Source organism: Monodelphis domestica, chromosome 5 (assembly GCF_027887165.1).
Source record: "Monodelphis domestica isolate mMonDom1 chromosome 5, mMonDom1.pri, whole genome shotgun sequence".
NCBI lineage: Eukaryota > Metazoa > Chordata > Mammalia > Didelphimorphia > Didelphidae > Monodelphis > Monodelphis domestica.
In genome coordinates this window covers 118,141,837-118,158,201 of record NC_077231.1, presented here as the reverse complement: position 1 = coordinate 118,158,201, position 16,365 = coordinate 118,141,837, and the positions used below count along the sequence as shown (strand labels likewise).

At 38.1% G+C, this 16,365-nt stretch overlaps 1 protein-coding gene across 2 annotated transcripts in view; it reads right to left on the bottom strand.

The window, feature by feature from the left end:
* The window catches only part of GPRC5A (G protein-coupled receptor class C group 5 member A), a 47,957-nt gene that overhangs the window by 21,487 nt on the left and 10,105 nt on the right, over positions 1-16,365 (bottom strand). Inside the window, exon 1 of one of the 2 annotated variants that reach the window (XM_016425931.2) lies at positions 206-735. The exons of the other annotated variant lie outside the window; for it this stretch is intronic. Within the exon in view, the coding sequence (XP_016281417.2) occupies positions 206-468 (263 nt within the window). The 5' untranslated portion in view covers positions 469-735. Of the gene's footprint in view, positions 1-205; positions 736-16,365 lie in introns of those variants that run through there. 2 annotated transcript variants of the gene reach the window in all.

Below are 16,365 nucleotides of genomic sequence, written 5' to 3'. Positions count from 1 at the left end.
CAAAAAAGTATCTAAACTGAAACCAGCCCCCAAAATTCTTTACTTGGGAGTCTTTCACACAGCCAGGTCTATCCCTGTACAGTGATTTCTCCCCTTGTTTTCTTCAGCTTCTCCCGCGCCCTCCGTCCTGTATCTCAAATCCCAGGTTATTACTTAGCTCTAGAAGCTACAGGGTAGTGTTAGCCCAGCTGTAGGCCCGACTTACCCTAGGCTCTGGGACGGAGCTTGAAACTTGAGGGCAGTGAACTTGACTGCTCCTTCCAGAAAAATTAGCCTCCAGTCTTGTACTCTCGGGCAGCAATCCCGCACTTGACCCCTGGAACAGTTATAAATGAAGCTCCAGACGGAAAGGGGCGGGGAGGGGATAGAAGAGGAGGGGAGAGGAGGGAAAAAGAGAGGGACAAAGGATGGAGGAAAGGTGGGTGGATGGGGAAGGACACGCCTACTCCCGTTCCATCGTAACTTCATGCTGTTAAAAAAATATAGTATTGGTGCCAGAGAATGAACTCAAAACTCTCTGACGTAAGTGGCACAGTCACCCCCGAAAGGGTGGGGATGGAACCTTATTCTTTCCCAGCCCAGTTGAATCAAGTGCGATTCATCAAGCTGCCTGGCTCCGCTCTACTCCGAGGGTCAGTCACTGAGCAGTAGGGGAAAGAATGAAATCCAGGAGCGAGCCTGCTAACAGCAGCAAGTCTCCTTATCAGCTGTCTCTACAACTGAGCAAGGAGAGAAAGAGTAACCCCTCCCTGGCTGTAGCTTTCAGCTTCCCCAGGGTCCCTGGTCATGCGAGCCTTCTCCCGCTACTCTGGTCTCGGGCAGATGCCGTACTAACTTAATGTGCAAGTTTCACCCAAGCATCCCCCGCGGCTGTTCAACGATTCCGAGAAATAGACGTGCTGAGCACGGAAGGGAAAGCTGCTCCTTGAGATGCCAGGTTTGTCCTCTGAATTCAGTGGAGCAGGGAAGGGCATCTGACTTTTAGGTGGGGAAGAAGTGAACGGTTTGAATTCCTACTTCTGCCGATCTTTCGGAACTAGGACCTCAAAAGACCGCAACATCTTCTCGAAGTACTTACTCCTCCCACGAGCCTGGTCTCTCTAGGCTTTGCCTTTTCCCTCTAGTCTAGCCCATCCTTGCCTTCTGGCTCTTCCTCCACCTGCACTTGAATGGAAGCCAGAGGAATGCTTGGGATGGGAACAAGTGGCCACCTTCTCTTTATTCTCCAGAGCCAGCAGCGAAGAGCAAGGGCAATCTATCCAATCTGCGAGGTGCTGTGATTACCCTTCAATGCAATTCAAGAGGACAAATATTTGTTAAGTAGTTTCTATAGAGCCAGGCATCCTGCTGGGTTCTGAGCTTAGAAAGACCAAACAAAACGCTGCTGCTTGTGGCGAATTTATGTTCTACTGGCTGGACAGAACAGGAACAGGAACAGGAACACAGACAAATACGATACAGCAGAAAGGGACCAGGTTATTAGACTAGGAGGGGAATGCCAGGTGTTGCATACCAAGATCTTAGCAAGTCCTTGTAAAGCGGTGGAATGTCTAATAGTGTAATTAGATACACTCAGAGCTAGATAAATGACCAGATACAAACAGTAGTGATTAGTGGGTCCATGCAATTCCAAAGGACTGTGTCTCTTTGACTGTTTTCTGTTTGACATTTGCCCCCATAATTTCATTGAAAGATGGGATGGAATTTGACCTTTCATTTTATTGATAAAGGAAATTTCCTCTATCAAAGCAAGTTAGCACCTTCTCTGCAATTTATCTTAAGGAATTGCCTAGAGACACTGAATTAAGGGACTTCCCTAGTGTTACAGTCAATTCTGCACTCAGAAGTAGGATTTGAGCCAGCTTCAAGGGCAGCTCTTTAGCTGCTAGCGTGCTACTTGTCCACTTGGTTAAAGGCTCCCAGTGATATACTACATGGATGTCTTGTTGAGGTATGTGTGTGTGGGGGGGGGACAACTCTGTGTTCCAAAAGACTAAACTATCTCACAGAGGGGACCCCATCAAGAAAAGGTTGTCCCAGTGAAGACCAGCCTAGAAAAGTTAAGAAAAGTTTGTTTTGTGATCAGTGTGGCTAGCTTATTGATATCAGCTACAGGAACCCAAAGAACATCTAACAAATTGCAGAGAGGTTTACACTTAGAGGAAATATTCATATCAAGAAAATCGCAGGCCTTTGAGCATTAAAGGATAGCAGCCCTCCTCTGCAATATCCCCCCACAACTTGTTCTCACGGGTTGAGTCCCCCAAGGGACAGGCACAACTTCAATTTCAAATACTCTTTGGGTCAGTACTTCTAAAACTATAGTTCCTGAGCCTCTGCTTACTTTTTAGTAAATGTTTCTCTTCTGTCTTAGTATCAATTCTAAGTCAGAAGAATGACAAGGGTTAAGCTATCAGGGTTAAATGATTTCCCCAGGATCACAGAGCTAGGAAGTATGAGGTCAAATTTGAACTCAGGTCCTCCTGACTCCAGGCCTGGGCATTCTATACATTGTGCTACCTAGATGCCCCTCCACTTACTTTTTTTTAACCCTTACCTTCCATCTTAGAATCAATACCTTGTATTGTTTCAAAGGCAGAAGGGCACTAAGGTTAATGGAGGTTAAGTGACTTACCCAGAGTCACACACAGTAAAGAAGTGCCTGAGGCCATATTGGAACTCAGGTCCTCCCAGATCCAGGCCTGGTACCCTATCTGCTGTGCTACCTAGCCACCTCCATTCTGTGGTTTCAACACCTGGGGGGACATAGAAATCAAATGGTCAGAGATGTCCTGACCAGTTTTATTAAACCTCCCCAAAGTATTGGATAAAAGCATAGATGGCATGCTTACCATGAAGCTGGGAGGGATAGCTAATGTAACTAATAATTGAATTGAGATCCAAAAAATAATTAGATAAATTTCCTAAGATTAAATTTGATAACAATAACATAAAGTTACATATCTGAACACATATACACACACTCAACAGAACAAAGATTCAGAGAGATGTTGCAAACAATAGTTCGTGCAGGAGGGGAAATTTTGAGTTTAGTTGGTTTGAGTTTTCTTTTGAGCTTTGTTCTTGTTCTTGTTTTTTTTTTTAATTGAACTGAAATTTCATGGTGAGACAGAGTAACCAGTAAGAGGGCTATCCTCAGAACCAGGAAGGAGTTAAGTCTGTCCTGTACAAGTCACTGAACCTCTCTGCCCAGGACAATTCTCAGACTCTTAAGTTGCAGAGGTGACTACCTACTCACTTTTGGTGTCGGAATTTTCTTTATCCAAGAGTTTCCTATGCCAATCAAGTCCCAGGTCCTGACCCTCTCCTGTCCCTAACCTAAGATTTATACTGGAACATAAATACCATACAAAACTAGAATCAAATCTGTGAGAAATGTCAGTGTCCATTTGGTTCAACCCACTTATTTTACACATGAGGAAACTAAGACCTACAAAGTTTAAAGGTAGGGTTTGTGTCCTCTGACTTGGAAGCCAGCACCCTCTTGTTATTGTCTCTTTTTTTAGCTCAGAAAAACCACAAGTGGATGACACATAAAACAATTGGAATTGGCAGGAAGTATTAGGGCCAAACCCTATTCAGAATTGTAAACATGAGCTTTTTATTGGTGTCATGATCCCCCTAATCACAGAAGCTCACTTGCTTTCCACCAAATTCATTGACACTTACCTGTACTGATTCTTATCCCCTTGTGGCTAAGCTATTAGCCCTTCCCAAAGTGACAATTAGCTTATCCCATAAACTCAAGTGTACTTAATTTATGGGAAACTTTCAGGGGCCAGCCTTTCCAGTTCTTTTCCCAGGTAACTTTAACAGCTGCTTTTTTAGAGACAATGGCTCCATTGTTTGTGCCTGTACTGAAATGAGTTCCCTTCTTCTCTTCTGAATAATTTCCCCCAATTCCTGATTTCTCTTTTTCTTCTTGTTTGACTTTTTCTCTGCCTGCTCCACACCTGCTTCTTGGCATCAAAGGAAGTAAAATCTGGTGGAGAGGGATGGAGGAGTAAGGAGAGAGATGGGAAGAAGGGATGGAGTAACAAAAGAGAGACAAAGAAAAACAAATGTTCGTATCCTTAGATGGTTTCTCACCTGTCACAGTAGTACTAAGGTTAAAGAAGCTTGAGAACCACAGTTCTAAAATTCTTGAAATACAATGGAAGGAATTTATGAGGAGCACTATATCTTTATGTAATTAGAATCTGTAATCCTAAAAACTATGATCCCCAGCAAAACTATGATTTCCAGAACCCTGATGTAATCAGGATGTAAATTGGGTGGAAGTCCGTCTCTCTCCCTCTTGTCTTCCTATTGGGGCTTTGGTGGATGAGGGATTTTTGAGCAGGTAGAAAACTTAGTCACATGGTTCTATTTTGTCAGATAATAAACTTTATAAAAATAATACTTGAAGCATTGGATATTAATTTAAATCTTACACCTTTCTTTGGATAAACAGATTTGATATGAAATCCTGAATGATAAAGATTAGTGGATAATCAGAAAAACTAGCAAAGAAAGAACCCCACCAAATTTGTTATTGTCTACCACTTGAAGGGTGGTCTAATTATGCATCATCTCAGCTCCACACTAGGTTTTTCCAGTAGTAATTTCCAAGACTATCCTGTAGAATGTAATAAGGAGGGTTTTAAGGAAGGTTAAACAGAAAGGATCACTAATAAAATATATATAAAACCAGATTTATTAGCTAAAGGAACAAGGGGTGTGGAAGGGAATCAGGGGATGACATTTCTAACCCACCCAGATATTAAAATCTTTGCCTTTCTAAATAATCTTAACCTAGCTAAATAAAAGGAGTAATAAAAGATAAAGGGGTTACTAAAGTCCACAGGGCTCAGATTCTCACAACTCCAGAGTCCTTGGTTGGGTCAAACTGCAGTATCAAGATGAATAGTCCTCACAAGGTTTAGGAAGGGAGGAGGTTCACACCCACTTGCACTGTCCACCAGTGTGAAAGGGAACACCCACTCAACCTCTCCTTAAAGATGATCCAAGACTCTGTCAGCTCCAAAGTTGGTTTCCTTCATGGAGACACTTCCACACAGCCTCTCTCTCTCTATATCCCAGATTGAGAGTGTCAGTTGCCAGTTCCCCAACTGCCTTAGAATGCTCACCCAGCCCACTCTGTAGAATCTTTGTTTGAAGGCTGTCAGTCAGCCTTGTACAATTCCTTTGCTATAGTTCCCCCTTTGCACAAAGCCAAAATTGTGTTGAAAACACTATTTTGGCATTTGTGCACTTAATATACTTACATAGTCTTTAAACTAAAATATTTATCTAAAATAATAAACAACCTACACTCAACTATCTTATCCCATCTAATACTATCCTATTCTAGAGATTTAATCAAGAAAAGGAAAAAGGGGAATTATACAATGAACAATTACAAAGTTCAAAATACACATGAAACATATGCAAAAGCACAACAAGCAAATAACATCAAAATCAAAAGATAAACACAACTTTCATACAAAACATTAAAATCATAAAATACTACTCTTATCAACTAATACAGAAAAATCTACCACTATTACAATGCATAAACATAAAACTTAGAGAAAATTTTTTGAAAAAATACAATAAACACAACATTGCATAAAAATGCATTTTACAGAAAGTTAAACCAAACCATCAAACTCACTTATGCACATACATTTAACAATAGATAAAATTAAACATGTGATAGATTTGCATAAATTTACATATCTACATATAACACATAAATAGAATATATACATGTATGCTATACTTATACACTTCATATTTACACATATGTTACATATATACACTATGATACAATTGATTTTACAATCCTAAATATTATATACACTATTTACATTTGTATTTACATTTTTGTGTGATATGTGATGTGATAAGTCATATGTGCTATGTAATGTATGTTGTTATGTATGTTGCAATGTATTTTGTAGTGTAGTTTAGTATCTTACCTTATATTATCTATCTTAAATTCTAATCTATTAATCTATAGCCCTATCTTCATAAAATTTCCTACCTATCTATATTCCTATACTAAACTAAGTAGCTAATTATTTTTGCTAGTAACTAACTACTGTGATAGAGACATGAAGAGAGAGAGGTTTTGCAGGACTTGTGAACCAAGATGCAAGAACCAGGATTCCAACGGAAGGTTCCCAGGAGTGGCAGTTGGGGGTTTGCTGGCCACACTCTGAGAAGAGAAACTTGGGTTTTGGGATTTGGTCTTTGACTGGAAGTCACTCTTTTTCTTTGGAGGTTTGGAGCTAGCTAAAAGACTTTTGTGAGGCTTTGATTTTGGGGGTTTCTCTGGCTCTGAGCAGTGGAAGCTGACCAGTGGAGAAGATTTTGAGTTGGTGGTCTATTTGAGAGTTGAGCTGGCCAGGAGAAAACTTGGAGACTTTGAACTTCGTTTTTCTCTGGGTTTAAGCTGCGAGACATGGCTAACTTGTGAAGAAGAAAGAAGATCTTAAAAGGCTGTTGTCCTTTATCTCCCTAACTGTCTCAGAATCACAGTTTGTGACTAGAATACTTCCTCAAACCTTTCTAAAATTATCCCCATAGTTTAAGGAAATCCTTATCCCTCTTACCTCAGTTTCCCATCCTGTTATCCCAATAAATCTCTTGACTGAGAAAGCAACTAGAGTATCTTTATAGTTCACTCAGGAGGGAGGGAAGGAGCCAAAGGCTTCAAGAAGAACCTGGTGGAAAGGGTTGGTAAAGGGAGGGAGTAAAGGGGGGGAGGAGGTTAGGAAATAGACTGATCCATCATTCATCAGTAGGGATCAATAGGCAGACCCCAGAACAAACCCCAGATCATTCCCTTATAAGTAGTTCCCCTGTGTATCAGCTTCCGTGTTTGGCACCCTCATCATTTCTGTTCTACCTCCATTACAAATAAGCAGGGTTCAAGTTCCTTAGCAGTCCTCTCTAGTCTCAGCCAGACAGAGAACAACAGTCATTGAAAGAAGAAACAAGGTTTCCCTCAGTTTACCTTCACTATATCAAGAAGCAATAGTTTTCATTCAGTTTACATTCTCCATTTCAATAAGTAATAGTTTCCTCTCAGTTTACTTATTCTATTTCACTACTTTATAGGTAAGTATAACATTGTTAGTATCCTAGCTATACATCGTTTCACTTATTCAACTAGTGATTCAATGTAACCTAACCATGTTTATATTTTTGTGTATATGTGGTTTCTATGTTGCTATTTATGTTATGTTGCTTTGTTAGCGTAATGTCAGTGTTACTATTGTGTTAGTTTTGTGTTACTGTTGCATCAATAGACTTACCAAAACTTCAGATTATTCTTTCTCTTCTCAATTTGTTTGCAGAATTCTTCCTCTCCAAAATTCATGGTAGTAAAATATATTTATGAATGCTTGTGTGAATATATGTTATGTTGTGTTATGTTATATTACATTACCCAAATTCCTTAAAACCAGTAGTCCATTAATCACATGATCCTTTTCATTGAAAATTTCCTTCAAAGTCTTTATCTTAATATTTATAAGTCTTTCAGTGTTTTACAATATCCATCAATTTTCCAAATCCTCCTTTTCATCTGCAATGTCCTCTTCCATCTGAATGTCCTCTTCCACTGAATGGTCCTCTCCTTACTGATCTTTCTGACTGCAGACTCTATTTGACTGATGAATCTCAGCTTTCTATGATTTATTCTGCTTCATTTTCTTCTTCAATAATTTGTACACTTTCATTATTAATTCCATGAGCTAATTTAATATGTGAACGATACCATGAATCTCTACCTAATACTTTTACTGAAGATGGTGAAACTAACACAATTGTATAAGGACCTACCCAACTCTCTTGTATTGCTGATGTTTTAGCAAAAATTTTTTACATATACCATATCACCTGGTTGAAAATTATGAAGAGAATAATCCAATGGGCCAGATTGGATCAATACTCCTATATCATGTAGTTCTCTAAGCTGTTGCTGTAATGCACTTAAATATGAAGCAAGTTGACAATCTCCTCCTAAGAGAGATGTATAAACTGTCTTATAAGTTTTTGCCTTCAATGGAGCATGTCCAAAGAGCACTTCATAAGATGATATATGTAAATCTGCTCTTGGTCTTATATGTAGGTAAAACAAAGCTATGGGAAGAATATCTGGTCATTTTAGATGAGCTTCATCACAAATTTTCCCCACCATAGTCTTGAGTTCCCTATTCACATGCTGCACTTGACCTGAACTTTGTGAATGATAAGGAACATAATATTTGGTGTTATTCCTAGATTCTCACAGACTCTTTTCAGGATATCTTGTGTAAAATGAGATCCTTTATCAGAATCTATGCTATGTGGTACACCAAATCTAGGAATAATTTCCTTAATCAACACTTTCACCACAAAGTTAGCTGTATTAGTATTAGATGGAAAAGCTTCAGGCCATTTTGTTAACCTGTCCACAATTACCAGACAAAACTTGGTATCTTCCAGCTTTTGGCATGCTGATGTAATCAATGTGCAAACTCTCCAATGAACAATATGCTAAAGGTCTACCACCCAAACCTTTGTTTCTGAATGCACCCTGATTGAATTTTTGGCAAACAGAACAACTTGTACAAATCTTAATTGCAATTGTTATTCCCAGTGCTACCCATTGCCTTTTTATAGAGTCTACTACAGCTTGAGTACCAAAATGACCCTTTGGGTGGATGGCTTGATACAAATAGGTATATAAATCTTTTGGTAACAGCAGTTTTCCAGTGTCTACAACCCATATTCCACGTTCTTTCCTTGCTCCAAATTTCTCCTTCCTCTTCTGAATTTCTGAGTCTACATAAGTTCTTTCTAAATCATCAGATTCAATAGTTGACAAATTCATTACATACACTGGAGCATTCCTGACTGCAAAGTCTGCAGTGATATCAGCTCTATGATTTCCTTTATAGACTGAATCTCTGCCACAATTATAACTTCTACAATGGATCACCACTAGCTGTTTAGGTTTTTGGATAGCATCGAACAACTCAGTTATTATTTCTGCATGAGCAACTGGTTTTCCTGATGCAGTAAAAAAAATATGTTGTTTCCATAACTTCCCTGTAGCATGACATACAGAAAATGCATAATGCGAGTCTGTAAAAATATTTGCTCTTTCACCATCAGCTAGAAGACATGCTTCAAAGCCACCAACTCTGCCCCTTGAGCACTAAGGTTACTAGGTAATGAGCCATACCACAGTGTCTCAAATTCTGTGACCACTGCAGCACCTGTACATTGAATTCCATTACACAAATATGAAGAACCACCTGTGAATAACACCAAGTCTGGATTTTTAATAGTAGTGTCTTTTTAATCCATTCTAGGCATATGCACTAGATCTACTACTTCTACCCATTCATATAATGGTTCACTGTTCTTTGGCAAATCAGGAATAAGTCTAGCTGGATTTAATACATTACATCTCCTCAACTGGATGTTCTCACTACCCAGGAGAATAATTTCATACTTAGAAATTTGTTGATCTGAATAAGCTTGAGTACGAAACCTCCTCATTAGTGCTTCTATTTGATGTGAACAATGTACAGTCAATGGACATCCCAAAACTAAATCTGCTGACTATCCAGTTGGATAATAACTTTGTCCTAAAGTCTGTATCAGTACACCAGAAGCAATACCTTTAGTTTCATTGACAAATAGTTGGAATGGTTTTGTATAGTCTGAGATACTCAAAGCTGGAGCAGATAAAATGACTTCTTTAAGCTTACTTAAGGCTTGCAGATGTTCAGACTTTAGTTTCAGAGGTTCTGATTCTGTATTCCTGGTTAAATATGTTGGACATTTTCTTAATTCATTATATCCAGGTATCCATTTTCTACAGAAACCAGTTGTTCCAAGAACAGCTCTGAGTTGCTTTTTGATCTTAGGAGCACTTGGTTTCTAGATATCTACTATTGTTTTCTGAGTGATACTTCTGGAACCCTCTGATAACACAAAACCAATATATTGCACTCAAGGCAAAACCCACTGTAATTTTGCCTTGGAGATTTTATGCCCATGCTTATGTAATTCTAACAAAAGAATTGCTATCTCTTAGACAACTTTAGCATTTGGGGATGCAAGGAGAAGATCATCCACAAAATGTATCAATTTATTTTCTTTGAAAGTTATAGTTTTTAGATCCCTATTCAGAATTTGTGAAAATTGGGTCAGCAAATCGGTATACCCCTGGGGCAGATGAGTCCAGGTCCACTAAGTTTTTTTTTTTTTCCCAGATAAAAGCAAAGATCTTTTGAGAATCCTCTTGAATTGGATTTGAGAAAAAAGCTGAACATAAATCTACCATGGTGAAATATCTTGCCTGACTTGGTATGGAAGAAACTATAGCAGCTGGACTTGGTACAACAGAATGAGTCTTGATTACATAGTCATTGACTGCTCTTAAATACTATATAAAATGTTATACCACTTTGCCATTTTTATCTAACTTTGGCTTTTTGATTAGAAGAATAGGGATATTAAATTCTGAGAAGCAAGGTATTATGATCCCTTGTTGGATTAGGGATTCAATGATTGGTCCTATACCCTCAATCGCTTCTTTAGTCAAGGGATATTGAGGTACACAAGGAATTGGTCCTTCCTTAGTCCTCACCCTTACTGGAGTAGGTGATTTCAGTAGACCTATATCTGTGGAAGACTTTGACCTAAGATCTTCAGGGATATCCTCAGGTATAGATAGAGTGAATCTAAGTCATCCTCTGTACTGACAATCTAAGAACAGCAATGGAAAAACTTTCAGATATTCTTCTGGTAGATGTAATGAAATATCACCAGTATAAGTACATTGGATTGTTGCTCTTAATTTACATAATAAATCTACCTAAAAGATTCATTGAACAGTCTGGCATACACAGAAATGCATGTTCCACAGATAATGGACCTAAAGTAATAATTTTTGGTTGTAATTTTGCTACTCTCTGTGGTTTGCCAGTAGCTATTACTTCCATTGTACCAACAGCTCTACATTTCATAGGAAGACTTTGCAAAACTGATTTACCAGCTCCAGTATCAACCAAAAGATCATAAATCTGGTCTCCAATAGTTACAGATACATATAGTTCTGTACTATTAGGTGGTTTGAATGTTTCCAACACTGGTGCTAGCACAGTAACATCAATACAAAGCTCAGTCATTTTCTGTCCATCCAAATTTACATCTGTTTGAATTGCATGATAATCCCAGGATTTAACCTCTTTAACATCATCATCAGCTTTTTCACTACTCTCATTAGTCCTTATATTATCTACCTTGGTATCGTTGTTCTCATTTACAATCACATTATCATTATTCAATTTACATTCATCACTATTTTCCAGTATTTCACAATCACTAGAATTTTCCACTAATTTTACATTACACTTTTCTTTTTCCTCACAATTATGAACACTAATTACATTATCCTTTATTTCAATCACATCATTTATAATTCCACTAACATCTCCATTTTCCCTTGATTGTTCAAATTCAGAAGAACTCTGGGTACACCTTCATAATGAACATGCCCCTTTGTTCTGATCACCCTTAACTACTTGACTGTATTTGGGTCTTTCTCCAGATTTAACCCACTCCTGAATAGTGTTTAAATCTGGTGCTTGAGCACCCTGACAGCAAGCATTTGGCCATGTGCTAACATTATTTCTCATTTAGTAATTGTTCCAATTATTATTATTATTCCAATATTCTGTCTATTGTACCCTCTGTTTCTATTTAATTGCCTGAAAAATTGCCCTCTGTACCTACAGTCCCTGGCAAAATGTACAACAGGATTACACAAGAAACACCTCTGAGGTCCAGATCTCCTTTACCTAAACTTGTATTGGTTGCTCAGTTGCACAGATTTTAGACCTTCCACAGCTAATTATTTCACTGTCCCTAGATTTATTTTCTGTATCCCTCAAAATCCTTTGAGGAAAAGAAGGAAGGAAGGAAGGAAGGAAGGAAGGAAGGAAGGAAGGAAGGAAGGAAGGAAGGAAGGAAGGAAGGAAGGAAGGAAGGAAGGAAGGAAGGAAGGAAGGAAGGAAGGAAGGAAGGAAGGAAGGACATTTAATTCAAAGTAATGTTTGTAGTTTTATTCTAGAGATAATGGAGTCAGAAGGCAGTAGACAATAATATCTGCCTGAGCATCAAGGAGTTGATATTTGACAGGGGATTCTTATTAGAATATGGGTTATACCCCATAGGCTCTTAGGTCCTTCCTAGCTCTAAAATCCAATGAGTATGTATCTATCAGAAGATGAAAAAAAGCTAGACAATTTTATAGTTTTCTTTGAGGATAGCTATGAAAAAAAGAAAATAAAGGACCTGACTCTTGACTGAGACATTCATTACATTTCTTTTCATTCTCCTAAATGACTGATGCTGATGGAATCCCTCTCTCAACTTTTTTATTTGAATCTATATTAACTCTATACCATCAAGTAGAATCAGTCTAGTAGAAACCCCAATACAACCATGTCAAGCCCTGCTTCTTGGCAAGTATTATTATACATGACAACACAATCAAAAGGATGAAGTAGTTTGCTTTTAGTCTCATGAATGGCACAGACTGGCAAAACTGGCTCTCAGATCTTTAACCTCTAATGTTCCTTCTACAATACCACCATTTCTCTAAAATTCTGTTTTGATGACAATTGAACACTATACTCTGTCTCTTTAAGTAATGGCAGCACGGTCTAATGGACTAGGAACAAAACCATATAATCAATAACCATTAGAGCTAGAAGGGATCTTAGATAGTCTCTAGTACAATCATTTTGAAAAGGAAGAAAAACAAGGACATCTAGATATGGTTCCTATATTTATCATTGGGTCTATATATGTGAAAATCTGCTTGTGCTTTAGCTTTCTTGTTTATAAGAAAAGCTAGCATTATTTCTCTGGAATCATAAATCAATAGGCAGTAATTAAGCACCCACCATGTGTTGAACACTCTCCTGGGTGGAGAAAGGGTCAGAAAAAATAATAAAAAGGATGCTCTTGGTCATCAAGGAGGAGAGTTGGTGAAAAGAAAGTATTTTCCTTTTTATCCCTATTCAGTTTTCTCCAAATATCTATTATATCTAACTTTTCTAAAATTTTATTCACTTTTGTTGCTTCTTTCTCATTTTTTTTTGGTTAGATTTATCTAGTTCTGATAGGAGAAGGCAAGTATAGTTTTACTATCTATTTCCTTCTTAAGCTTAAGGAGGAGAGTTGGAATAGAGCAGTCTATAGAAAGGACAAAAAAGCCTACATCTTATTATCTAAAGTATGGCAGACACAAACCAAAACCAAAGAAGTTATGTGGATCAGAATTAGAATTAGAATATATCAGATGACATACAGAGTAATGAGCTCTTCCCAAGGGGAGTAAGATATCCTAGTTCAACCAGAAAGAAACCTCAATCTCACCCAAGGGGAAATTTTCCAAAGTCTATAGGAAGGCAAGATGGAAATCAAGGACATATTAGAGAAGTGGCTTCTCTGTAGGTCTACTATTTCCCAAAATAAATTATCTCTCCTTTGGTCTTTCTAAAGAGAGACTGAAGCCTCATGTCCTCTCTTGAAGCAGGAAGAAAGAAGGGTATCTCTTTTCTCCCAAGCTCTTGTGCCAACTCTGTTTCTCACACAAATATGCAACATTGAGTCAACATCCTCTCCACCAAACAAATTAATCTTATGTAAATGAATTAACTTGAACCCTTGGTAACTCGTCTTTCTATTGTCCATTATGATGACCATCAAGGAAAAAAAAAAGAAGCAGTGATCAAAAGGTGACTTAGTAAATAAAAAGTGATCTGAGATTCTTTGACAAAAAAAAACAAAGCATGTATATCAAAGGAATATTACATAGATATATAGCATCAGCCTTCTCTCATACAATTTTTTATGGACAAGACAGAGAAATGTGAATTTTGCTACATTTCAATGGATTTGGAACTAGATGAAAAGAAGCTGGACCCAAAGTATAGTCATGAATAATCCAGTGTCACCTTGAAAGGAAGTTGTTAGTGTCAGTCAAGTTTGACTAACCTTGTGCTATTTAACTTTTTTATTCATGATTTAGGGGGGGAAAGGTACAAATAGCATATTTATAAATTTCAGATGGCAAAAAGCAGGTAAAATAGATAAAACATTGGATGGCAGACTTAGAAGCCAAAAAGTTTCATTAGAGACTATAAAGTAGAAATTAGTAGTCATGTATGTTGTGACCAAAAGCCTCAAACTCAGGTCCCATGGATGGTACTTTGTCTTGGAGTCTCCAGAACAATATCTTTGGTTCATTTGCTCCTACCCAGGTTTCCCTGGGAACCTCCTTTTGTACAGATTTCCACAGATTTGGGTTAAAAGACTCCAGCTCCCATGGAAGCACTACAAAATATGAAGCTAACATCAACAGAAATAGGACAGTCTTAATTTCATTCCATAGAAAATGTAAAACAGCTCAATGGACTCAGAGTAGCCCATAAACAGTTGATGAAGAGGTGGCTCTAATCTATAGTAACCTAAGCCAATCAAAGCATCCACAATACTTAAGTTTTACTCCATGGTTTCTACCTCTCAAGACAATAAAATCAGAGTTCTTCATGCCTACTAAAGCATTCCACAGGGAATGTCACTTTCTGTATGAATTCTATGTCTATAATATGTCTATATCTATATGTATTCTCAACATTGGTGACCATGGAACCACCACAGATGAACTGAACACCAGTAGGATACCCCTCCATCCCATTACCACCACACACACACACACACACACACACACACACGAATCTCCTGAATGCTACTCAACATTCAAGTTACATGATGGGTTTCAGTCAACATCCAAGAAAACCATAGTTTCCACTCTGGAATCAGTTTTAAATAATATCAAGCAAAAGACCCAAGAAAATTTCCCCAGTATACACATGGGTTCACTCTCCTGTAGGCTGCTTCACTACCAGAAGATAAGAATTTATACTTGAGTTAAGTTTTGAGGGAAGGTGAAGTTCTAAGAGATGGAGGTGAGAATTACATTTGATGCATGAGGTACAATTTCTGTAAAAGCCTGGAGGCAGAAGATGGAATGTTATCCATGGGAACAAATGCAACCAGAGCATTTATGTGCCCAGGGCAACTCATATCCTGCACCACCACTGAGGAAATCTGGTGATATCATTGAGTCATCTGCCTTCTCTGTTCATCTGGGGTACTCTGTTGCTCTGGGCACTCTACTTCACTCTTAGATACCTCTACTGTCACCTGCTCTCTGCTACTATCTGTTAACTTTCAGTTACCATGCAACCTCTTCCCACAGAGCAAAGAGAGGGGTCTACAAGAAGTAGGCCAGTTGGACATAAATATAAAGTGCCAGAGGTGGTGGAAGCCCAACAGGGGAGACAATATGTGAACAATCATTAAAAACAAGATATAAACAGGATAAAATGGAGATAACCAATAGAGGGAAGACACTAGCATTAAAGGGAATCAGGAAAGGCTTCTTGTAGGTGGTAATGTTTTAGTTGGGACTTGAAAGAAGCCAGGGGGAAAAGAAGGGAAAGGAAAGAATTCCAGGTATGGGGGACAACCAGTGAAAATGCTCAGAGTCAGGAAATGGAATGACATGCAAAAAATAGCACGCTACACATAGTAACAGCAATATTGTACAATGATCAACTGTGAAAGACTTAGCTACTCTTAGCAATACAATGAGCCAGGACAATTCTAAGGGACTTATGACAAAGAATGCTATCCACCTCCAGAGGAAGTTGTGTTGGAGTCAGATGTAGATCAAATCAAAAATTTTTCACATTAGTTTATTTATCATTTTATTTACGAGCTTTGGTTTTATATGAGTATTCTCTTACAATAATGACCAATATGGAATTGTGTTTTACATGATAATACGTGCACAACCCAGATCAAATTGCTTACCATCTCCAGGAGTGGGGAGGGAAGGGAGGAAGGGAGACAATTTGGATCTTACAATTTCAGAAAGCAAATGCTAAAAAATGTTATTACATGTAATTTGGGAAAATAAAATATCTTTGAATAAAATAAAGCAAGGAAGTCAATGTTGCTGGATTGTAGAGTATATGGAGATGAGTTAGATTTAAGAAGACTAGAAAGGTAATGGGGGAGGTGAGCAGATTATGAAGATTTTGAACATTAAATTATATATGAAATAAATATTATGTTGGGCAAGTGCTGCTGTAAGTACAATATAACAGGAAAGAAGGGACTTCTTAGAGCAGCAAAGAAGACACACTTCCTCCTCCTCCCCAGTCCTTTAGGAGAATGAGCAATTTGGGGTGGATTATTTATATTGAGGGAAGGAGC